The sequence below is a fragment of the Pogoniulus pusillus genome, chromosome 41 (assembly GCF_015220805.1).
Source record: "Pogoniulus pusillus isolate bPogPus1 chromosome 41, bPogPus1.pri, whole genome shotgun sequence".
Classification (NCBI taxonomy): Eukaryota; Metazoa; Chordata; class Aves; order Piciformes; family Lybiidae; genus Pogoniulus; species Pogoniulus pusillus.
Window position 1 is genome coordinate 3290699 of NC_087304.1, and position 22392 is coordinate 3313090.

Consider the following 22392-nt stretch of genomic DNA (forward strand, 5'->3'; position numbering starts at 1 on the left):
ACACTGTGACACTGTGATACTGTGAATGGAGACTCGGCGCCTGCGCTCCCGGGGGGCTCTGCCCGCAGGCTAGACCCGTGCCCGCCGGCCCCGCTTTTGCCCGCAGGCCGAGGCCGTGCTTGCCGGTCAGGTCCCTCCAGCCATGCTCCCGGAGCAGGCCCGGTCCGACCCCGTCCGGGCTGCCCCTGCCGCTCCCCGGCCACGTGGCGGCGGGCGGCGCACGGCGATGACGTCAGCCGGCGGCGCCAGGCGAAGGTCACGGCAGCGCTGCGGGGATGGCGGCGGCGGCGGCCGGCGGCTGCCGGGTGAGTGCGGAGCGGCGCTCACGGCCTGGGCAGCCGCAGCCTTCCCCGGGCCCGGGCCTCTCCCGCGGGGTGCGGATGCGCCGTGAGGCTGTGTCGGGGCGGAGGGAGGCAACGGCGAGGCGCGGGCGGGAGGGAGAGCCCCGGGGCTGAGCGCCGTGGCGTGGCCGGGCTGGCCCCGCAGCCGGTTCCGTTCTCCTCTCTCCTTCCTCGCTTCTTCCCGGGCTGCACTGGCGCCGCGGGAGGGCTGCCCGGGGCTGCTGAAGCAGCAGAGCCACCGAGAGAGCGGAGCTCAGGGGTAGTGGAGTTGCTGAGCCTGCCCCGGCCCTGCCTCAGCCCCATCAGGCCTGTGCGGAGCACTCCTGAGGCAGGCACTGAGTCCTGGGCAGCATCTCTGGGGGTGCCATGGGCAGAGGCACTGAGTGCAGCCTCAGCAGGTTTGCTGCCCACACCGAGCTGTGTGCTGCAGCAGCCAGGCTGGAGGGCAGGGATCCAGCCAGAGGGAGCTGGGCAGGCTGCAGAGGTGGGCACAAGCCAAGCTCAGGAGGTGCAACAAGACCAAGGGCAAGGTCCTGCAGCTGGCTGGAGGCAATGCCAAGCACCGATCCAGGCTGGGCAGTGCCAGGCTGCAGAGCAGCCCTGAGGAGAGGCACTTGGGGGTGCTGCTGGAGGAGAAGCTCAGCAGGAGCCAGCAGTGAGCACTTGCAGCCCAGAGAGCCAAGCAGAGCCTGGGCTGCAGCAGCAGCAGTGTGGCCAGCAGGGCCAGGGAGGGGATTCTGCCCCTCTGCTCTGCTCTGCTGAGAGCCCACCTGGAGTGCTGCATCCAGCTCTGGAGCCCCTGGGACAAGAGGGCTGTGGAGATGCTGGAGAGTGTCCAGAGCAGGGCCAGGAGGATGCTGAGAGGCTGCAGCAGCTCTGCTGTGAGCACAGCCTGAAAGAGTTGGGGCTGTGCAGGCTGGAGCAGAGGAGGCTCCCAGGGAACCTTCTTGTGGCCTGCCAGGACCTGAAGGGGGCTCCAAAAAAGCTGGGGAGGGACTTCTGAGGCTGTGAGGGAGTGGCAGGAGTGGGGGGAATGGAGCAGAGCTGGAGGTGGGGAGAGTGAGGCTGGAGGTGAGGAGGAAGTTGTTGAGCAGGAGAGTGGTGAGAGCCTGGCAGGGGCTGCCCAGAGAGGTGGTTGAGGCCCCATGGCTGGAGGTGTTTGAGGCCAGGCTGGCTGAGGCTGTGTGCAGCCTGCTCTAGGGTAGGGTGTCCCTGGGCATGGCAGGGGTTGGCACTGCCTGCTCCTTGTGCAGCCTCTTCCAGTAGCTCTCAGGATGTGTTCCCAGCCCAGTGGCTTCTTTCCTTTCTTCTCCCCAAGGCTTCCTCTGCTGCCCTGTGCTCCCCTGACCTTCTCTTTGCCTTGCAGAAGTGTCTCATCACTGGGCTCTGGCTCACCTCCAGGAGATACCCAGGTCCTTCCCTCCACAGGGGCACAGTGTATGGATTGAGCAGGCCTGGGCTGGAGCTCCTCCAGGTTGGTTCATGGCTGAGAGGTTTTATTTCAGGCTCCTATTTAGAGGAGACCTCCCCCATGGGTCTGTTGGGAGGGGGGTAGGTGGTTTTGAGAAGCCCATTCTGGGCTGAAAGCTTCCACTTCTGCTGAACCCTGCTGAGGTTTTATTTCAGGCTCCTATTTAGAGGAGACCTCCCCCATGGGTCTGTTGGGAGGGGGGAAGGTGGTTTTGAGAAGCCCATTCTGGGCTGAAAGCTTCCACTTCTGCTGAACCCTGCTGAGGTTTTATTTCAGGCTCTTATTTAGAGGAGACCTCCCCCATGGGTCTGTGGGGAGGGGGGAAAGTGGTTTTCAGAAGCCCATTCTGGGCTGAAAGCTTCCACTTCTGCTGAACCCTGCTCAGATGGGTGGTGAGGAGCAGCTGAGGGAGCTGAGGTTGTGCAGCCTGGAGAAGAAGAGGCTGAAGAGAGACCTCATTGCCCTTTAAACTCTGGAAGGAGGTGGGGTTGGGCTTTCCTCACTAACAAGTGATGGGGTGAAAGGAAAACAGCCTCAGGTTGCCCCAGGGGAGGTTTAGGTTGGGCATGAGAAGAAACTTCACTGGAAGGGTTCTCTAAGCCTTGCCCAGGGAGGTGACTGCATCTCTGTCACCCTGGAGAGCTTTAGAAGCCCTCAGAGCTGTGGTGCTGAGGGCCAGGGTTTAGCCCCAGGCTTGGCAGAGTTAGGGAAGGGTTGGGCTGGATGATCTGAGAGAACTTTTCCAACCAAAACAATTCTCTGCTTCTGACTCCAAGGATTTCCTGGGAACTGAGTCCTCTCTGGGGATTTCATTTCCCAAAGTGTTTAAGCCTGAAGTAACCTCTGGGGTTAAAACTCCTCTGCAGCAGCAGCAGCAGCAGCAGCAGCAGCAGCAGCAGCAGCAGCAGCAGCAGCAGCAGCAGCAGCAGCTTCTTGCTGCCTGCAGTGACAGGATGAGGGGCAGGGGTTTGGAATGAGAGCAGAGCAGATTCACAGAACCAAGCAGGTTGGCAGAGAGCTCCAAGCTCCAACAGCCCAACCCAGTCCCCAGCCCTGCCCAGCCACCAGACCATGGCACTCAGTGCCCCAGCCAGGCTTGGCTGCAACACCTCCAGCCACAGCCACTCCACCACCTCCCTGGGCAGCCCATTCCAGTGCCAATCACTCTCTCTGCCAGCAACTTCCTAACAACATCCAGCCTCAACCTGCCCTGCCACAGCTTCAGCCTGGGGCCCCTTCTTCTGGCCCTGGCTGCCTGGCAGCAGAGCCCAACCCCACCTGGCTACAGCCTCCCTGCAGGCAGCTGCAGGCAGCAATCAGCTCTGCCCTGAGCCTCCTCTGCTGCAGGCTGCACCCCCCCAGCTCCCTCAGCCTCTCCTCACAGGGCTGTGCTCCAGGCCTTGCTGAAGTCAAGGCAGACTCCATCCACAGCCTGCCCCACCTCTTGAGGGGCAGCTGCTGCTCTTTGAGGCTCTCTGGGTGGTTTCTCACCATGTTGACTACTTCAGGAATCCTTTTGAGTGCACGAAATCAAACCTGTTGCTGCCTTTGCTGCTGCTGCTTTCAATTCCTTCCTCCTCTGCCTGCTCCTCAACTCCTTGCTGCTTTGTCTCCAGTCTAGATGCTATGCTTCAGGAGGAAGGAAAGGTTTTATCTCAGGCTTTGTGGAGAACATCAAACAGGAGCTGGCAAAGAACAAAGAGATGAAAGAAAGCATCAAGAAATTTCGGGATGAGGCTAAAAAACTGGAGGAGTCTGATGCCCTTCGGGAAGCAAGGAGGAAATATGTGAGTCTGTGTCCCCTCCCCGTGGTGGTCTCCCTCCCTGGGCACTCAGCTGCATGCCAGGGGTGAGGCATTCTGCAGCTGACCTGTTTAGTTGGGAAGAAGATGTCCAAGGAAGACCTGGAGCTGCTGGAGTAGGTCCAGAGGAGGTCATCCCTCCCTGTGGTGTTCTCCCTCCTTGGGCACTCAGCTGAATGCCAGGGGGGAGCTTTCTGCAGCTGACCTGTTTAGTTGGGAAGGTGTCCAAGGAGGACAGCCAGTTCCAACCCCTGTGCCATAGACAGGGACACCAGAGACAGGCTTGGTTTGGGGCTGGTGTGGGGTTGGTTTGGGGCTGGTTTGGGGTTGGTTTGGGGCTTGTTTGGGGTTGGTTTGGGGTTGGTTTGGGGCTTGTTTGGGGTTGGTTTGGGGCTGGTTTGAGGCTTGTTTGAGGTTGTTTTGGGGCTGTTTTGAGGCTTGTTTGGGGTTGGTTTGGGGCAGGTTTAGGGTTGGTTTGGGGCTGGTTTGAGGTTGGTTTGGGGCTGGTTTAGGGTTGGTTTGAGGTTGGTTTGAGGCTTGTTTGGGGCTGGTTTGAGGCTGGTTTGGGGCTGGTTTGAGGTTGGTTTGGGGCTTGTTTGGGGTTGGTTTGAGGTTGGTTTGGGGCAGGTTTGGGATGGTTTGAGGCTGGTTTGGGGCTGTTTTAGGGCTGGTTTGAGGTTGGTTTGGGGCTGGTTAGGGGCCAGTGTGAAGCTGGTTTGGGGCTAGCTTGGGGTTGCTTTGAGGCTGGTTTGAAGTTGGTTTGGGGTTGGTTTGAGGCTGGTTTGAGCTTGGTTTGAGGCTATTTTGGGGCTGGTTAGGGGCTAGTTTGAGGCTGGTTTGGGACTGGCTTCAAGTTGGTTTGGGGCTGGTTTGAGGCTCGTTTGAGGCTGGTTTGAGGTTGCTTTCTCTCCTGATGCTTCCATGCAGGGTGAGGTTATTTTTGGTTTGGGTTTTTTTCTCTCTCTCCCCACAGAAAAGCATCGAGTCTGAAACAGTGAAAACCTCAGAGGTGATTAAAAAGAAGCTTGAAGAAATCACTGGCACAGTTAAAGAGGTAAAAGGCAGCTGGGGAAGGACCTTGCCCAGGCTGGCTTTGCTGGGAGGTTCTGGTTCTCTTCTCTCTTGCTGGTTGTACTTCTACTCAGTCTTTGACTCTACTCAATCTTTGAGGCCAAAGAGGCCACCAGCAGCCTGGACTGTGCCAGGTGTGGGCCAGCAGGGTCAGGGCAGGATTGGGCACTGGGGAGGCAGCACCTGGCACACTGGGTTCAGGTTTGGGCAGTCCGCAGCAGGGCGCAAGAGCTTTGGTTCCTTAGCTCCTCACTTCTGCTCCTTCTCCATCTGAGCACCAGTATGGAGTCAGTCAGGAGGAGGAGGAGTGGACACTGCTGCCTCTGCCCACCCCTCCTCAGCCCCTGCCCCTGCCCTCTGCTCCCCTGCCCCTGCCCTCTGCTCCCCTGCCCCTGCCCTCTCCTCTTTGGCCCTTGCCCTCCCCTCCTCCTTGGCCCCTGCCCTCTCCTCCTTGGCCCCTGCCCTCTCCTCCTTGGCCCCTGCCCTCTCCTCCTTGGCCCCTGCCCTCTCCTCTCTGGCCCTTGCCCTCTCCTCTTTGGCCCCTGCCCTCTTCTCCTCTGCCCCTGCCTCCTCCTCAGCCTGCTGAGTGTCCCCTGCGCCACGCAGCTGTCATGACCTCAGCTCTGGGAGGCCTTGTTGGGTGTGCATGAGGAGACCTTCAGCATCCACAAAGAGGACATCTCTGAGTAAGTCTTCCCCTGAGGTGGCCCTGAGTGACCTTTTGCTTTGCTGTTTGCTTTGTTCTGCTGGGGCAGAGTTTGGATGAAGTCAGCAGGAGTGACCTTGGGCGGAAGATAAAGGAAGGGGTGGAAGAAGCAGCAAAGACAGCAAAGCAATCTGCTGAGTCTGTCAGCAAAGGAGGGGAGAAGCTGGGCAAGACAGCAGCCTTCAAAGCTATTTCTCAGGTACCTGAGTCCTGTCCCTTGGTAGGAGCCAGCTGGTGGAAGGCCTAGACCCACACAGTGGGTTGGGTTGAGTTGGGTTGGGTTGAATTGGATTGGGTTGGGTTGGATTGGGTTGAGTTGGGTTGAATTGGATTGGATTGAGTTGGCTTGGCTTGGGTTGATTGGGTTGGATTGGGTTGAGTTGGGTTGAATTGGGTTGGGTTGGATTGGATTGAGTTGGGTTGAATTGGATTGGGTTGAGTTAGGTTGCGTTAGGTTGAGTTGAGTTGAATTGGATTGGGTTGAGTTGCATTGGGTTGAGATGGGTTGAATTGGATTGGGTTGGGTTGGATTGGGTTGAGTTGGGTTGAATTGGATTGGATTGGGTTGGGTTGGATTGGGTTGGGTTGAATTGGATTGGATTGAGTTGGGTTGAATTGGATTGAGTTGAGTTGGGTTGAATTGGATTGAGTTGAGTTAGGTTGGATTGGGTTGGGTTGAGTTGGGTTGAATTGGATTGGGTTGAGTTGGGCTGAATTGGATTGGGTTGGGTTGGAAGGAACCTTAAAGGTCATCCAGTTCCAACCCCCTGCCATAGTGGAGTTCAAGAATGATTGGAGTCTTGCCCTGTCCCTTGGGAGCAGAGCCCAACCCCCACCTCCTTCCAGCCTCCTCTCAAGGAGCTGCAGAGAGCAGTGAGCTCTACCCTCAGCCTCCTCCAGGCTGAACATGCTCAGCTCCCTCAGCTGCTCCTCCCCAGCCCTGTTCTCCAGACCCTTCCCCAGCTTTGTTGCCTTTCTCTGGGCCTCCTCCAGCCCCTCAATGTCCTTGGCATGAAGGCTCCAAACCTGAGCCCAGGACTCAAGCTGTGGCCTCAGAGGTGCTGAGTACAGAGGCACAACCACTTAGAATCACAGAGCCAAGCAGGTGGGAAGAGACCTCCAAGCTCATCCAGCCCAACCTAGCACCCAGCCCTAGCCAATCAACCAGACCATGGCACCAAGCCAGGATGCTGGTGGCCTCCTTGGCCACCTGGGCACACTCTGAGCAGTCAACCAAGACCTCCCCACCCAGGTCCTTCTCTTTCCCCTTCCCCATCCCCCTGCAGCAGTTGCAGCGCTCAGGAAGAACCCAGGCAGCTGCTGAGGTTTCGAAGGGACTCAACCTCCTAACAGCCACACAGCCAAGTGTGGCCTCTTCTTTTGGAGGTAGAAAAGGGTGGGAAGGGGAAAAAAAAAACCAACTGAACCTGAGTGGGATATTTTCCTTTCCCAGGGAGTAGAAAGTGTGAAGAAGGAGCTGGATGAAAGTGTTCTGGGGCAGAGTGGCCCTTACAGGCGGCCGGAGCGGCTGCGCAAGAGGACAGAGTACTCAGGAGACAGCATGAAAGAGGAGAGAGTCTTTGAAGCTAATGAGTGAGTCCTGAAGCTCCTTGAGGGTGGATATTTCTCTGCCTGAGTTCATTACAGCTCGATGATAAGGCTGGGGAGGGGGGGAGGGTGGTTAAAATCCCTTGTGCTGAAGTGAAGCTGTGGGGCGATGCTCTTGGGTCCGAGAGGGAATCCTCAGCGTGGGTCTGCTGAGGCTGAGGCTGAGGCTAGGTCCTCGAGTTCCTCACCAGCAAAGTGGGGACATTTCCTTGCCCACTGAGGACATTTCCTTGCCCACTGGGGACATTTCATGACCCACTGGGGACAGCATCACTTGAGGTGACTTCTTGACTCATGCATGTGTTGTGTTTCCTCACCTTGCTGTTAGGTTGCGTTTGGCTGCGTCTGAGCTCCTTTGCTCCCTCTGCTTCCTTCTGCCTTAAGTCCTCACTCATCTCTGTGTGGTGCCAGCCTCTGGCACTGCCTTGGGAGGCTCTTTTCACTCCTGTCATGGTTTTCTCCATGCTTTCTGTCCTTTCCAGGGAGGCCATGGGTGTGGTGCTGCACAAGGACTCCAAGTGGTATCAGCAGTGGAAGGATTTCAAGGACAACAATGTGGTCTTCAACAGTGAGTCCTGCAGGGGCAAAGCAGCAGCACACTGCTGGCCCTGTCCTGCTTCTTGCTCTGTTGGATCTGCCTTCAGCAGAAGAGGGACATGGAAGTGCTGGAGCAGGTCCAGAGGAGGCCACCAAGATGCTCAGAGGGCTGGAGAACTTCCCCTGTGGGGACAGGCTGGGAGAGTTGGGACTGGAGAAGAGAAGGCCCCAGGGAGACCTTAGAACAGCTTTCCAGGACCTTAAGGGGTTCAGGGAGAGCTGGGGAAGGACTTGTGCCAAGGGCTGGGAGTGGCAGGAAGAGGGACAATGACTTTGAGCTGGGGAAGGGGAGAGTGAGAGTGGAGAGGAGGAAGAAATTCCTGACAGTGAGGGTGGGGAGAGGCTGGCACAGGGTTGAGGGTTGGGGGTTAAGGATTGGGAGTTAGGGGTAGGTAGTGAGGTTAGGGTTAAGAGCTGGGGGTTAAGGATGAGGGTTGAGGGTTAGGAGATAAGGTTAGGGTTGGAGGTTAGGGTAGGAGAAAGGTTAAAGGTTGAGGGTTAGGGTTAAGAGTTGGGGTTTAGGGGTAGAGGAGGGTAATGTGTTAGGGTTAAGGTTGAGGCCAGAAGGAGCATCCCACTGGTGCCAGTTACTGCTGAGGAGCATCCCAGAGAGATGGGCATGAAAAAGAGAGAAGTGCCTGTGGGTGGGCAGAGGCCAATGGGATGAGACTGAACAAGGCCAAGGGCAGGTTCTGCACTTTGGCCACAACAACCCCAAGCAGCACTACAGGCTGGGGCCAGAGTGGCTGAGAGCAGGCAGGCAGAGAGGGAGCTGGGGGTGGTGGGAGAGAGGAGCTGCAGAGGAGGCAGCAGTGCCCAGGTGGGCAGCAGAGCCAATGGCAGCCTGGGCTGGCTCAGGAACAGTGTGGGCAGCAGGACAAGGGAGGTTCTTGTGCCCCTGTGCTCAGCACTGCTCAGGACACCCCTGGAGTGCTGTGTCCAGGTCTGGGCTTCTCCATTGCAGAGAGCTGTTGAGGTGCTGGAAGGTGTTTGGAGAAGGGCAGCAAGGCTGGGGAGGGGCCTGGAGCACAGCCCTGTGAGGAGAGGCTGAGGGAGCTGGGGGGGTGCAGCCTGCAGCAGAGGAGGCTGAGGGCAGAGCTGATTGCTGCCTGCAGCTGCCTGCAGGGAGGCTGTAGCCAGGTGGGGTTGGGCTCTGCTGCCAGGCAGCCAGGGCCAGAAGAAGGGGCCCCAGGCTGAAGCTGTGGCAGGGCAGGTTGAGGCTGGATGTGAGGAGGAAGTTGTTGGCAGAGAGAGTGATTGGCACTGGAATGGGCTGCCCAGGGAGGTGGTGGAGTGGCTGTGGCTGGAGGTGTTGCAGCCAAGCCTGGCTGGGGCACTGAGTGCCATGGTCTGGTGGCTGGGCAGGGCTGGGGGCTGGGTTGGGCTGTTGGAGCTTGGAGCTCTCTTCCAACCTGCCTGAGTCTGTGATGATTCTATGATGAAACTGAAACTTGTCCAATCCACACAGAGCTGGAGAAGAGAACTTGGCAGCTCTGATCTGCAAGCCCCAGCACAGGTCACCTCCTCCCGCAGGCCCCTGGTGGTGGAAAGGAGGCTGCTGGCTGCTGGCTCACCTCTGCTCTGCTTTCAGGGTTCTTTGAAATGAAAATGAAGTACGATGAGAGTGACAATGCCTTCATCCGAGCCTCCCGAGCTGTCACAGACAAGGTCACTGACTTAATAGGTAAAGGCACCTCCTGCCTTGCAGCCCTGCCCCAGCTGCTGCTGTCCCCTCTGTGTCCCCAACCTGTGGGACACCTTCTGGAACTGGTTTAGATATCAGAGCTGGGTTTGCTCTGCAGAGGGAGAGAAAATCTCTGAGGGTTTTGGTAAGAGAATACAGACCCAGAGTCTGGCAGCTGCCCAGGGCAGGTGGTTGAAATCCTCAGCCCTGGAGGGGTTACAGCTCTGAGGTGCTGAGGGCCATGGCTTAGTCCTGACCTTGGTTAAATCCTCAGCCCTGGAGAGGTTGGAGAGCCTCAGAGCTGTGGTGCTGAGGGACATGGCTTAGTCCTGGCCAGCCCTGGAAGGGTTTCAGAGCCTCAGAGCTGTGGTGCTGAGGGCCATGGCTTAGTCCTGGCCAGCCCTGGAAGGGTTTCAGAGCCTCATAGGTGTGGTGCTGAGGACCATGGCTTAGTCCTGACCTTGGTTGAATCCTCAGCCCTGGAGAAGTTTCAGAGCCTCAGAGGCTCTGAGGTACTTAGGGCCATGGCTTAGTCCTGTCCTTGCTTGAATCCCCAGCCCTGGAGGGGTTTCAGAGCCCCAGAGCTGTGGTGCTGAGGGCCATGGCTTAATCCTGTCCTTGGTTGAATCCCCAGCTCTGGAGGGGTTTGAGAGCCTCAGAGCTGTGGTGCTGAGGGCCATGGCTTAGTCCTGTCCTTGGTTGAATCCTCAGCCCTGGAGAGGTTTGAGAGCCTCAGAGCTGTGGTGCTGAGGGCCATGGCTTAGTCCTGTCCTTTGTTAAATCCCCAGCCCTGGAGGGCTTTCAGAACCTCAGAGCTGTGGTGCTGAGGGCCATGGCTTAGCCCCACTCATGGCAGAGTCAGGGACTGGTTGGGCTCAAAGATCTTTTCCAACCCAAAGCTCTTTGAGGCTCTCCTGACCCAGAAGGCTGCTGAGAGCTGCTCGTATGGGACCCTTCCCTTGCAACACTTCTCAGCTGCCTGCTCCTGCCCAAGGCTTTAAACTGGATGCTAGGAAGATGTTCTTTATAGTGAGGGTGCTAAAGACACTGGCACAGGTTTGCCCAGGGAGGTTGTGGAGCACAGAAGCACAGAATGGGATCAAAGATCCCATTCTGTGCTTCTGTGCTCCACAACCTCCCTGCAGGTGTTCAAAGCCAGGTTGGAACTGGCTGAACTTTAAGGTCCTTTCCAACCTAAACCCTTCTGTGAGTCTTTACCTCTTGCTTGCTGTGCCAGCAGCCTGACACTGAGCTCTTTTCCTAGGTGGTTTGTTCTCCAAGACAGAAATGTCTGAAGTCTTGACAGAGATCCTCAAAGTGGATCCCTCCTTCGACAAGGATCGGTTCCTGAAGCAGTGCGAGCGAGACATCATCCCCAACGTGCTGGAGGTGAGCTGGGGCAGGGCAGGAGCCACCTCTGCCTCCTTCCTCTGGTGGTTTGGGTTGAGAACAAGGTTTTTCTTGTCACTCTTCTGATGCTGAGTCAGTTTTTGCTTATCCATTATCCAGACTTGCACCCACAGCTAGAATCAGAGAAGCAGGCAGGGTTGGAAGGGAGCACAAGGAGCAGGCAGTGCCAACCCCCTTGCCATGCCCAGGGACATCATACCCTAGAGCAGGCTGCACACAGCCTCAGCCAGCCTAGCCTCAAACACCTCCAGGGAGGTTGTGGATCCTCATCCAACCTGGCCTTGAACACCTCCAGGGAGGTTGTGGATCCTCCTCCAGCCTGGCCTTGAACACCTCCAGGGAGGTTGTGGATCCTCATCTCCAAGCTGGCCTTGAACACCTCCAGGGAGGTTGTGGATCCTCATCCAGCCTGGCCTTGAACACCTCCAGGGAGGTTGTGGATCCTCATCCAGCCTGGCCTTGAACACCTCCAGGGAGGTTGTGGATCTTCATCCAACCTGGCCTTGAACACCTCCAGGGAGGTTGTGGATCCTCATCCAGCCTGGCCTTGAACACCTCCAGGGAGGTTGTGGATCCTCATCTCCAAGCTGGCCTTGAACACCTTCAGGGAGGTTGTGGATCCTCATCCAGCCTGGCCTTGAACACCTCCAGGGAGGTTGTGGATCCTCATCTCCAAGCTGGCCTTGAACACCTTCAGGGAGGTTGTGGATCCTCATCCAACCTGGCCTTGAACACCTCCAGGGAGGTTGTGGATCCTCATCCAGCCTGGCCTTGAACACCTCCAGGGATGGAGCCTCAACCACCTCCCTGGGCAACCCATTCCAGGCTCTCCCCACTCTCATGCTGATCAGGTGAGCAGCCTGCTCTAGGGTAGGGTGTCCCTGGGCATGGCAGGGGGGTTGGCACTGGCTGATCCTTGTGGTCCCTTCCAACCCTGACTGATTCTCTGGGATGTTCATTCTGGTTTCATTCCTCTCTGCTAGGCTCTGATCTCTGGGGAACTTGACATCCTCAAGGACTGGTGCTATGAAGCGGTGAGTAGAGCTGCTGGGGGAGGGTCTGGAGAGGTTTGGTAATGGTAGAATAAATTAAACTGAATAAACCTAACTCACTGGGGAGGTTTGAGGCTTCTTGAACAGGCTGAGCAGGAGGAAGAGCTTCTTTAGAATGCTGGAATGGCTCAGGCTGGGAGGGAGCTCAGAGCTCAGCTCCTGCATCCTCTTCGCCACAGTCAGGGACAGCTCTCAACTAGGCTCAGCTGCTCCAGGCCTCACCCAGCCTGGCCTTCAACACCCCCAGCAAGGAGGCAGCCACAGCCTCCCTGGGCAGCCAGGGCCAGGCTCTTAGCACCCTCACACTGCACAACTCCTTCCTCAGCTCCACTCTCCCCCTGCTCTGCCTCAGCTCCAAACCATTCCCCCTTGGCCTGGCTCAGAGCCCCTCAGCAAAAGTCTCTCTGCAGCCTCCCTGCAGGATCCCTTCAGGCCCTGGCAGCAGCTCTGGGCTGCTCCTGGAGCCTTCTCCTCTGCAGGCTGCACCTCCCCAAGCTCACTCAACCTGTGCCCACAGCAGAGCTGCTGCAGCCCTTGGAGCATCCTTGTGCCCTCCTCTGGCCTCACTCCAGCAGCTCTGTGCCCTTCTTTTAGAGACACCAAAATGAGAGCTGAGCTCAGACTGCTCTGCCCAGCTGTGGAGAGAGCCACAAGGGTGCTGAAGGGACTTGAAGCAAGCCTGAGAGTCCCTCTACTGGCACAGGTTGAGGGTGATGAGACACTGGCACAGGTTGCCCAGGGAGGTTGTGGAGCACAGAAGCACCCAATGTGATCAAAGATCACATTGGGTGCTTCTGTGCTCCACAACCTCCCTGGAGGTGTTCAAGATCAGGTTGGATGAGACCTTAAGCAACCTGTGCTGATGGGAGGTGTCCCTGCCCATGGCAGGAGGGGTTGGAACTGGATGATCTTGAAGGGTCCCTTCCCTTCCGTGCATGTTCTCCTTGGTGCCCACCAGCAGAGGGCTGGAAGAAGCAATTCCTGATGGTTAACATCTTACCTAGCAACACTGCCCCGTGGAGGAGTGAGCTAAAGCAGCCTGCAAGTCAGGAAGAGTTCTTTATTGGTTCAAACAACCTTTGAAAATGACCCTCCAGGATTCCTCTTGGATCTCTGAAGGGAAGCAGCAGATCCAAGTTCAGTTTGCTAAGCCAAAAAGCAAACCCAGCTAAGCTCCTAAGGCAAAAATCAGCTCTCAAGGTAAAAACCAGGAGAGGAAATGAGGCTCCTGTGATGTGAGTCCAGGAGATAAAGGCTCTGGAACAGAAGCAGACCACAGCATCTTAGCAGGGATGGGATGGAAGGGACCTCTGGAGCTCACCCAGCTCCTTGCCCCAGCAGGGCAACCACAGCAGCTTGCCCAGGAGCACAATGCCCAGGGTGGGTTGGAAGCTGTGCAGAGAAGGAGACTCCACAACCTCTCTGGGCAGCCTGCTGCAGGCCTCCAGCAGCCTCACACCAAAGGAGTTTCTCCTCCTGTTCAGGTGGCACCTCCTGGGTGCCAGTCTGTGCCCACTGCCCTTCCTGCTTCCAGTCTGTGCCCATTGCCCTTCCTGCTCCCAGTCTGTGCCCATTGCCCTTCCTGCTCCCAGTCTGTGCCCATTGCCCTTCCTGCTCCCACTCTGTGCCCATTGCCCTTTCTGCCTTCCAGTTTGTGCCCATTGCCCTTCCTGCTCCCAGTCTGTGCCCATTGCCCTTCCTGCTTCCAGTCTGTGCCCATTGCCCTTCCTGCTCCCAGTCTGTGCCCATTGCCCTTCCTGCTTCCAGTCTGTGCCCATTGCCCTTCCTGCTCCCAGTCTGTGCAAATTGCCCTTCCTGCTCCCAGTCTGTGCCCATTGCCCTTCCTGCTCCCAGTCTGTGCCCATTGCCCTTCCTGCCTTCCAGTTTGTGCCCATTGCACTTCCTGCTTCCAGTCTGTGCCCATTGCCCTTCCTGCTTCCAGTCTGTGCCCATTGCCCTTCCTGCTCCCAGTCTGTGCCCATTGCCCTTCCTGCTCCCAGTCTGTGCCCATTGCCCTTCCTGCTCCCACTCTGTGCCCATTGCCCTTTCTGCCTTCCAGTTTGTGCCCATTGCCCTTCCTGCTCCCAGTCTGTACCCATTGCCCTTCCTGCTTCCAGTCTGTGCCCATTGCCCTTCCTGCTTCCAGTCTGTGCCCATTGCCCTTCCTGCTCCCAGTCTGTGCAAATTGCCCTTCCTGCTCCCAGTCTGTGCCCATTGCCCTTCCTGCTCCCAGTCTGTGTCCATTGCCCTTCCTGCTCCCACTCTGTGCCCATTGCCCTTCCTGCTCCCACTCTGTGCCCATTGCCCTTTCTGCCTTCCAGTTTGTGCCCATTGCCCTTCCTGCTCCCAGTCTGTGCCCATTGCCCTTCCTGCTTCCAGTCTGTGCCCATTGCCCTTCCTGCTCCCAGTCTGTGCCCATTGCCCTTCCTGCTCCCAGTCTGTGCCCATTGCCCTTCCTGCTCCCAGTCTGTGCCCATTGCCCTTCCTGCTCCCAGTCTGTGCCCATTGCCCTTCCTGCCTTCCAGTTTGTGCCCATTGCACTTCCTGCTTCCAGTCTGTGCCCATTGCCCTTCCTGCTCCCACTCTGTGCCCATTGCCCTTTCTGCCTTCCAGTTTGTGCCCATTGCCCTTCCTGCTCCCAGTCTGTACCCATTGCCCTTCCTGCTTCCAGTCTGTGCCCATTGCCCTTCCTGCTTCCAGTCTGTGCCCATTGCCCTTCCTGCTCCCAGTCTGTGCCCATTGCCCTTCCTGCTCCCAGTCTGTGCCCATTGCCCTTCCTGCTTCCAGTCTGTGCCCATTGCCCTTCCTGCTTCCAGTCTGTGCCCATTGCCCTTCCTGCCTTCCAGTCTGTGCCCATTGCCCTTTCTGCCTTCCAGTCTGTGCCCATTGCCCTTCCTGCTTCCAGTCTGTACCCATTGCCCTTCCTGCCTTCCACTTTGTGCCCATTGCCCTTCCTACCTTCCAGTTTGTGTCCATTGCCCTTCCTGCTCCCAGTCTGTGCCCATTGCCCTTCCTGCCTTCCAGTTTGTGTCCATTGCCCACTGGGCACCATTCAGCAGAGCCTGGCCCCATCCTGCTGCCTTTCAGCCTTTATCTCTTGCTGAGCCCTGCTCAAATCTCCCCTGGGGCTGCTGTGCTGCTGCTTTTCCAAACCCTGCTTCTTATTCATTGCCTTCTTTTCCATCCCCTGGAGGTTCTCTCTAAGCAGCAAATCCCTTTCTGTGGGTTTTGTTTTCCTTTCCTCCTTTGTGACAGACCAAACTCAAACCTCTAACCCAACTTTGTTGCTCCATTTAGACTTACAGCCAACTTGCCCACCCAATCCAGCAAGCCAAAGCCATGGGGCTGCAGTTCCACTCCAGGATTCTGGACATTGACAACCTTGATGTGAGTCCTCTCCTGTCTCACCTCGGGCTGGGAGTGAATAAGCATCAGCATCACAAAGGGCTTTGGGTGGTGGGAAGGGAACTCTCAAGGTCACTCAGTCCACAACCCTCCCCTGCAGTCAGCTGGGAGCTGGTGGAGGCCTTATCCCTGGAGATATTCCAGGTGAGGCTCAGCAGGGCTCTGGACAGACTGATCTAGGTGAGGACACCAATGGTGTGCCCCAGGGAGCAGTGCTGGGCACAGTCCTGGTCAGTGTCTTTAGTGATGATCTGGAGCAGGGGATTGAGTCCAGCAGCAGTCAGGTTGCAGATGGCACCAAGCTAGGAGCAGCTGTGGAGCTGTTGGAGGGGAGCAGAGCCCTGCAGAGGGACCTGGCCAGGCTGGATGGGTGGGCAGAGGCCAAGGGGATGAGACTGAACAAGGCCAAGGGCAGGTTCTGCACTTTGGCCACAACAACCCCAAGCAGCACTCCAGGCTGGGGCCAGAGTGGCTGAGAGCAGGCAGGCAGAGAGGGCCCTGGGGGTGGTGGCAGAGAGGAGCTGCAGAGGAGGCAGCAGTGCCCAGGTGGGCAGCAGAGCCAATGGCAGCCTGGGCTGGCTCAGGAGCAGTGTGGGCAGCAGGACAAGGGAGGTTCTTGTGCCCCTGTGCTCAGCACTGCTCAGGACACCCCTGCAGTGCTGTGTCCAGTTGTGGGCTCCTGAATTGCAGAGAGCTGTTGAGGTGCTGGAAGGTGTTTGGAGCAGGGCAGCAAGGCTGGGGAGGGGCCTGGAGCACAGCCCTGTGAGGAGAGGCAGGTTGGGGGGTGGTGGCTGGAGGGCAGGTAGGGTAGTAGTTGGCCCTGGCAGTGATGTGGAGCTGTTGCTGCTTCTCCCTGGAGCTGCAGAGGTTTGCTGAGTGCTCTCTTGGCTCTCTTGCAGTTGGCCATGGGGAAGATGATGGAGCAGGGACCAGTGCTGATCATCACCTTCCAGGCTCAGGTGGTGATGGTGATCAAGAACCAGAGCGGGGAGGTGGTGGAAGGAGATCCAGTAAGTGCTGCCTGTGGCTCTGCAGGGCTCCTGCCTCCCCAGCTGGCAGCACCACAGGCTTTAATTCTGCCTACATCCAGCTGGGATAAATGCTGGAGACCACCCAGGCTTCTGCTGGGCACCTCTGGAGCTGGGCACCTCTGCCAGGGGCTGACTTGAGCAGCAGATCTCTGCTTGTCCTCCCCTGTGCTCTAGCTCCTGACACAAGGAGCCCAACCTGTGTGAGTGATCCCAAACTGATCCAGACCCAAACACAGAAGGTTCTTGAAGCTCTGGAGCTGAGAACCTCTCTTGGGCACTGCTTTGAGCAGCAGATCCCTGCCTGTCCTCCCCTGTGCCTTAGCTCTGGACACAAAGAGCCCAACCTGTGTGAGTGATCCCAAATTGATCCAGACCCAAACACAGGAGATCCTTGAAGCTCTGGACCTGGGAACCTCTGCCAGGGACTGACTTGAGCAGCAGATCTCTGCTTGTCCTCCCCTGTGCTTTAGCTCCAGACACAAAGAGCCCAACCTGTGTGAGTGATCCCAAACTGATCCTAGACCCAGCCACAGGAGGTCCTTGAAGCTCTAGAGCTGGGAGCCTCTCCTGGACACAGCTTTGAGCAGCAGATCTCTGCTTGCCCTCCCCTGTGCTTTAGCTCCAGACACAAAGAGCCCAACCTGTGTGAGTGATCCCAAACTGATCCTGGACTCAACCACAAAAGGTCCTTGAAGCTGGAGAAACCAGGAGGGGCATCAACAGAACCTCCACACTGGACTTCCGAAGGGCAGACTTCAGCCTATTTAAGGAACTAATTCAGAAAGTTCCTTGGGAAATAGCCCTTAGAAACAAAGGGGTCCAGGAAGGTTGGACCTGCTTCAAGAAAGAACTCCTGAAGGCACAGGAGCAGGCAGTGCCACTGAGCCGGAAGATGAGCCGACGAGGGAGGCAGCCAGGCTGGATGGGCAGGGAGCTGCTGAAGGAATTAAAGATTAAAAAGAGAGTGTATCACCTTTGGAAAAGAGGGGAGGTGTCCCAGGAGAAGTTCAAGGAGGTTGCTAGGTCTTGTAGAGGAAAAATTAGAGAGGCAAAAGCCCACTTGGAGCTCAGGCTGGCCACAGCTGCCAAGGAAAATAAAAAGTGTTTCTTTAAATATATGAATAGCAAGAGAAGGGCCAAGGACAACCTCCAGTCCTTGTTAGATAGAGAGGGGAATAGAGTGACAAAGGATGAGGAAAAGGCAGAGGTGCTTAACACCTTCTTTGCCTCAATCTTCACTAGTGGGACAGGTTGTCTCCAGGACAGCTGGACTCCTGAAGTGGTGGATGGAGTCAGGGACCAGTACAGTCCCCCTCTAATCCATGAGGAAGCAGTAAGGGATCTGCTAAGTCACTTGGATCCTCACAAGTCCATGGGACCGGATGGGATCCACCCTAGGGTGCTGAGAGAGCTGGCAGCTGAGCTGGCCAAGCCACTCTCCATCATTTATCAGCAGTCCTGGCTCACTGGAGAGGTCCCTGAAGACTGGAAGCTGGCCAATGTGATTCCCATACACAAGAAGGGTCGTAAGGAGGAGCCAGAAAACTACAGACCTGTGAGCCTGACCTCAGTGCCAGGCAAGGTCATGGAACAGGTCATCTTGGGTGCCATCACAAAGCACCTACAGGATAGCCAAGGGATCAGGCCCAGCCAGCATGGGTTTAGGAAGGGCAGGTCCTGCCTCACCAACCTGATCTCCTTTTATGATCAGGTTCCTGCCTGGTGAATGTGGGGCAGGCTGTGGATGTAGTCTACTTGGACTTCAGCAAAGCCTTTGACACTGTCTGCCACAAGAAGCTCCTAGCCAAGCTGGCAGCTCATGGTTTGGACAGATTCACTCTGTGCTGGATCAAGAACTGGCTGGATGGCAGAGCTCAGAGAGTGGTGGTGAATGGTGCCACATCCAGTTGGCAGCCAGTCACAAGTGGTGTTCCCCAAGGATCAGTGCTGGGCCCAGTCCTGTTCAATATCTTTATTGATGATCTGGACGAGGGCATTGAGTCCAGCATCAGTAAGTTTGCAGATGACACCAAGCTAGGAGCAGGTGTTGATCTGTTGGAAGGTAGGAGAGCCCTGCAGAGGGACCTGGACAGGCTGGATGGGTGGGCAGAGGCCAATGAGATGAGATTTAACAAGGCCAAGTGCAGGGTTCTGCACTTTGGCCACAATAACCCCAAGCAGCGCTACAGGCTGGGGACTGAGTGGCTGGAGAGCAGCCAGGAGGAAAGGGACCTGGGGGTACTGATAGATAGTAAGCTGAAGATGAGCCAGCAGTGTGCCCAGGTGGCCAAGAGAGCCAATGGCATCCTGGCCTGCATCAGGAACAGTGTGGCCAGTAGGACAAGGGAGGTTATTCTTCCCCTGTACTCAGCACTGGTCAGGCCACACCTTGAGTACTGTGTCCAGTTCTGGGCCCCTCAATTCAAGAAAGATGTTGAGGTACTGGAACATGTCCAGAGAAGGGCAACGAAGCTGGTGAGGGGCCTGGAACACAAATCCTATGAGGAGAGGTTGAGAGAACTGGGCCTGTTTAGCCTGGAGAAGAGGAGGCTCAGGGGTGATCTTATTACTGTCTACAACTACCTGAAGGGACATTGTAGCCAGGTGGGGGTTGGCCTCTTCTCCCAGGTAACCAGCAATAGAACAAGGGGACACAGTCTCAAGTTGTGCCAGGGTAGGTATAGGCTGGATGTTAGGAAGAAGTTTTTCACAGAGAGAGTGATTGGCATTGGAATGGGCTGCCCAGGGAGGTGGTGGAGGCACCGTGCCTGGGGGTCTTCAAGAAAAGACTGGATGAGGCACTCAGTGCCATGGTCTAGTTGACTGGCTAGGGCTGGGTGATAGGTTGGACTGGATGATCTTTGAGGTCTCTTCCAACCTGGTTGATTCTATGATTCTATGATTCTCTGGAGCTGAGAACCTCTCCTGGGTACAGCTTTGAGCAGCAGATCTCTGCTTGCCCTTCCCTGTGCTTTAGCTCTGGACACAAAGAGCCCAACCTGTGTGGCTGATCCCAAACTGACCTTGTCAGACCCAGCCAGAGGAGGTCTCTGTCAGCAGAGCTGAAGCCACAGCAGTGTTTGCTGCAAGCTTCCTGTCCTCAGCACCCAGACAGCTCCAATTTCAGTAACTCAACCATCCCTAATGGGGAGGAGGCTGTGGGGGGAGCTGCCTGGAGCTGGCCACTTGCAGCAGCTTTTCCTTTCAAGTGAGGAGAAGCATTGAACAGATCTTGGCTTTTGACACCTCTGCTCTTGGGGACGTCTTGGAAGCTTGCAGGGAGTGGAGGGAGGGAAAAGAGGAAACCCAAGGCCTAATTTTAATGATGGGACCCATCTGGGCCTGATTTACAACCTGTCAGGGTGACTGCAAGGGGGGGCCCCAGCTGATGGAGGGATTACTTGGTTTAAATGAGTGCCTTGCTAGGAGCTGGATGTTGATGTGATCATTACTGAACAGGATATCAAAGTCTGTTTGCTGTCTGCTTGCTCAGGAGCAGCCATAAATCAAGGAGATGCATGAAGCAAAAAATCCTCCAGAGGAAGCAAACTTCAGCTTTAATCAAGTGGCAGAGGCAGGGCTGGGAGCTGTGATCTACACTTAGCTGCTGAGCTGCCCCTGCAGAGGGCTTGGATAAATGATGGGTGAGGGAGGGGGGGAAAAAGAGCCTCAGATCCTGCAGTCTTGGAAGCATTTAGGTTGGAAAAGACCTTTCAGGTCATCCAGTGGCAAGCCTTGCCCCAGCACTGCCAAGTTGTGGCCCTCAGCATCACAGCTCCATGGGGTTTAAAGTCCCATTCAGGGATGGGGACTCCATCACTGGCTCTGGGCAGCCTGGGCCAGGCCTTGACAACGCTCAAGGGGAAGAAATTGTCCCTCAAGTCCAACCTGGACCTTCTCTGGTGCAATCTGAGGCTGTTTCCTCTCATCCTGTCACTTGATCCTTGGGAGCAGAGCCCAACCCTCACCTGGCTACAGCCTCCCTGCAGGCAGCTGCAGGCAGCAATCAGCTCTGCCCTGAGCCTCCTCTGCTGCAGGCTGCACCCCCCCAGCTCCTTCAGCCTCTCCTCACAGGGCTCTGCTCCAGGCCCCTCCCCAGGGCTCATTGCAGAGAGCTGTTGAGGTGCTGGAAGGTGTTTGGAGAAGGGCAGCAAGGCTGGGGAGGGGCCTGGAGCACAGCCCTGTGAGGAGAGGCTGAGGGAGCTGGGGGGGTGCAGCCTGCAGCAGAGGAGGCTCAGGGCAGAGCTGATTGCTGCCTGCAGCTGCCTGCAGGGAGGCTGTAGCCAGGTGGGGTTGGGCTCTGCTGCCAGGCAGCCAGGGCCAGAAGAAGGGGGCCCAGGCTGAAGCTGTGGCAGGGCAGGTTGAGGCTGGATGTGAGGAGGAAGTTGTTGGCAGAGAGAGTGATTGGCACTGGAATGGGCTGCCCAGGGAGGTGGTGGAGTGGCTGTGGCTGGAGGTGTTGCAGCCAAGCCTGGCTGGGGCACTGAGTGCCATGGTCTGGTGGCTGGGCAGGGCTGGGTTGGGCTGTTGGAGCTTGGAGCTCTCTCCCAACCTGCCTGATTCTGTGACTCTCTGCCCAGCAGAGCTGGCAGGAGCTCAGTGCCCACCCCCCAGGCTCTAACTGCTCTCTCCTTGCAGGACAAGGTGCTGAGGATGCTCTATGTGTGGGCACTCTGCAGGGACCAGCATGAGCTCAACCCCTACGCTGCCTGGAGGCTCTTGGACATTTCCTCCTCAAGCACTGAGCAGGTTCTCTGATTGCTGCCCCCCAAAAGGGGCTTCCTGCACCTCTCTTGCCACGTTGCCATCTCTGGACTTGCACCACCCTGGTGGACTGTGTGGGAAAGAGGCTGGACTGGTCCCTTGCAGCCCCAGAGCCTGTTGGCTGTGCCCTCATTATACCAATCTGAGCAGTCTGCCCTCTCTGCCTTAGCCTCCCTGTGTCCTGGCACACCAAGGGTGGCTGCTAGGGCCCAGCTTGGGGTGAGCTGAGACAGCAGCAGCTGCTGTTGGCTCCTCCTCTAGCTCTGCCTTGGGCTCTGTCTGTTTCTCAGTGCTTCCAGTGCTGGCCAGAGGTGGCTGTGGGAGAGTTGAGATGTGCCAGGTCTGGTGCCCATCCTCCATCATCCTTTGGTGGCCTCACAGCACTCCTGAGAAGATCTTGGAGGTGCTTTTAAGGCACAGTGGTCTCAGCTCCATCCCGTGGAGGGGTACACCAAGGAGCCTTCTCTCACTGCAGTGTCTTGCACTTCACCAAGCCAAATCCCCCCCCCAGGCCTTTGCAGGTGGCTCTGGTGTGGTCTGGAGGTAGTTGGCATCACCAGGAAGCTCCTGGAGGTTGGGTGCAGGGCTGGAGTGTGCTGCCAGGGAGCTTTACCCACAGCTTTAGGGTGAGACACTGCTGTTGTGTGGGGGGAGTCCTGGTCACTGTCAGCTGGTGCCAGGGACAGGCACACAGCAGAGCAGGAGCTGGGCTGGGCCTGGCCTTGAGGGGGCACCCAGAGGGGGAGCAGTGGTGAGGAGCAGGGATGGAGCAGCAGAGGAATCTGACAGGCAGCAGCAGGTAGAAGATCACCTCCTGGAGCTCAGGGGCTGGGGGAGAGGAGACAAAGGCTGGGGGAGGTCCAGTCCCAGTGTGGCTTTCTTCTGCAGGGTGGGGGGGGATGGGGACCTGAGCTTCAGGAGGTGTCCCAACTGGCCCAGGGCTTGCAGGCAGCACTGGAAGATGCTGGAGGCTGAGCTCCTGGCACACAGACTCCAGGTTCTGGGCTTCTGCTGGAGGCTTGGTTTGGGAGCTGTGCCCTGGGGGCATGCAGCAGCTGCCTGCTGGCCATGCAGAGAGGTGTTGGGGGGCAGAAGAAGTGCAGGGGGGGGACAGGGAATGAAAGGACTCCTCTGCTGCCATGGGCACCTGGCAGGGCCCTTCCTTCCTCTGATGATTAAAGACATGGATTGCCAGCTCAGTGCTTCTCTCAGTGTCCACTCACTTCCCTGGCAATGTGGATTGCTGATCCCACAGCCCCTTGGGTGAGGCCTGCAGCTCCAGGAGCTTCTGTAGCAGGAGGGGTGAGGAGTGAGGCAAATTCCATCACTGAGTCCCCCCAGAAGGTAGGACACGAGAGGAAATGGCCTCAAGTTGCCCCAGGGCAGGCTTAGGTTGGGCATGAAGAACAATTTCTGCCCCTGGAAGGTTCTCAGGCACTGGCCCAGGCTG

At 57.2% G+C, this 22392-nt stretch overlaps 1 protein-coding gene across 2 annotated transcripts; it reads left to right on the forward strand.

The window, feature by feature from the left end:
- Positions 1 to 234: 234 nt before the first annotated feature.
- On the forward strand, positions 235 to 22141 carry TIMM44 (translocase of inner mitochondrial membrane 44). Of its 2 annotated transcripts, XR_010308928.1 has the most exons (14): positions 235 to 305; positions 1708 to 1815; positions 3429 to 3599; positions 4588 to 4668; positions 5441 to 5590; positions 6845 to 6984; positions 7482 to 7567; positions 9188 to 9280; positions 10545 to 10669; positions 11674 to 11724; positions 15040 to 15129; positions 16047 to 16157; positions 20817 to 21741; positions 21864 to 22141. XR_010308928.1 is itself a non-coding variant. In XM_064175169.1 (13 exons), exons 1-13 carry the CDS (start codon positions 276 to 278, stop codon positions 20934 to 20936), a joined length of 1356 nt encoding a protein of 451 aa, XP_064031239.1. In that variant the 5' UTR covers positions 235 to 275; the 3' UTR covers positions 20937 to 22141. The 2 variants fall into 2 exon arrangements, 1 of the variants encoding a protein (XP_064031239.1); XM_064175169.1 differs by having other exon boundaries at positions 20817 to 22141.
- The last annotated feature ends 251 nt before the right edge of the window (positions 22142 to 22392 follow it).

What these genes read in the sequence shown, in the direction of transcription:
- TIMM44 (XM_064175169.1), top strand. Translation starts at nt 276, where the DNA reads ATGGCGGCGGCGGCGGCCGGCGGCTGCCGG. An exon ending in CGGCGGCCGGCGGCTGCCGG is followed by an intron (nt 306 to 1,707) that starts GTGAGTGCGGAG and finishes TTTGCCTTGCAG; the next exon opens with AAGTGTCTCATCACTGGGCT. An exon ending in TGGACATTGACAACCTTGAT is followed by an intron (nt 15,130 to 16,046) that starts GTGAGTCCTCTC and finishes GCTCTCTTGCAG; the next exon opens with TTGGCCATGGGGAAGATGAT.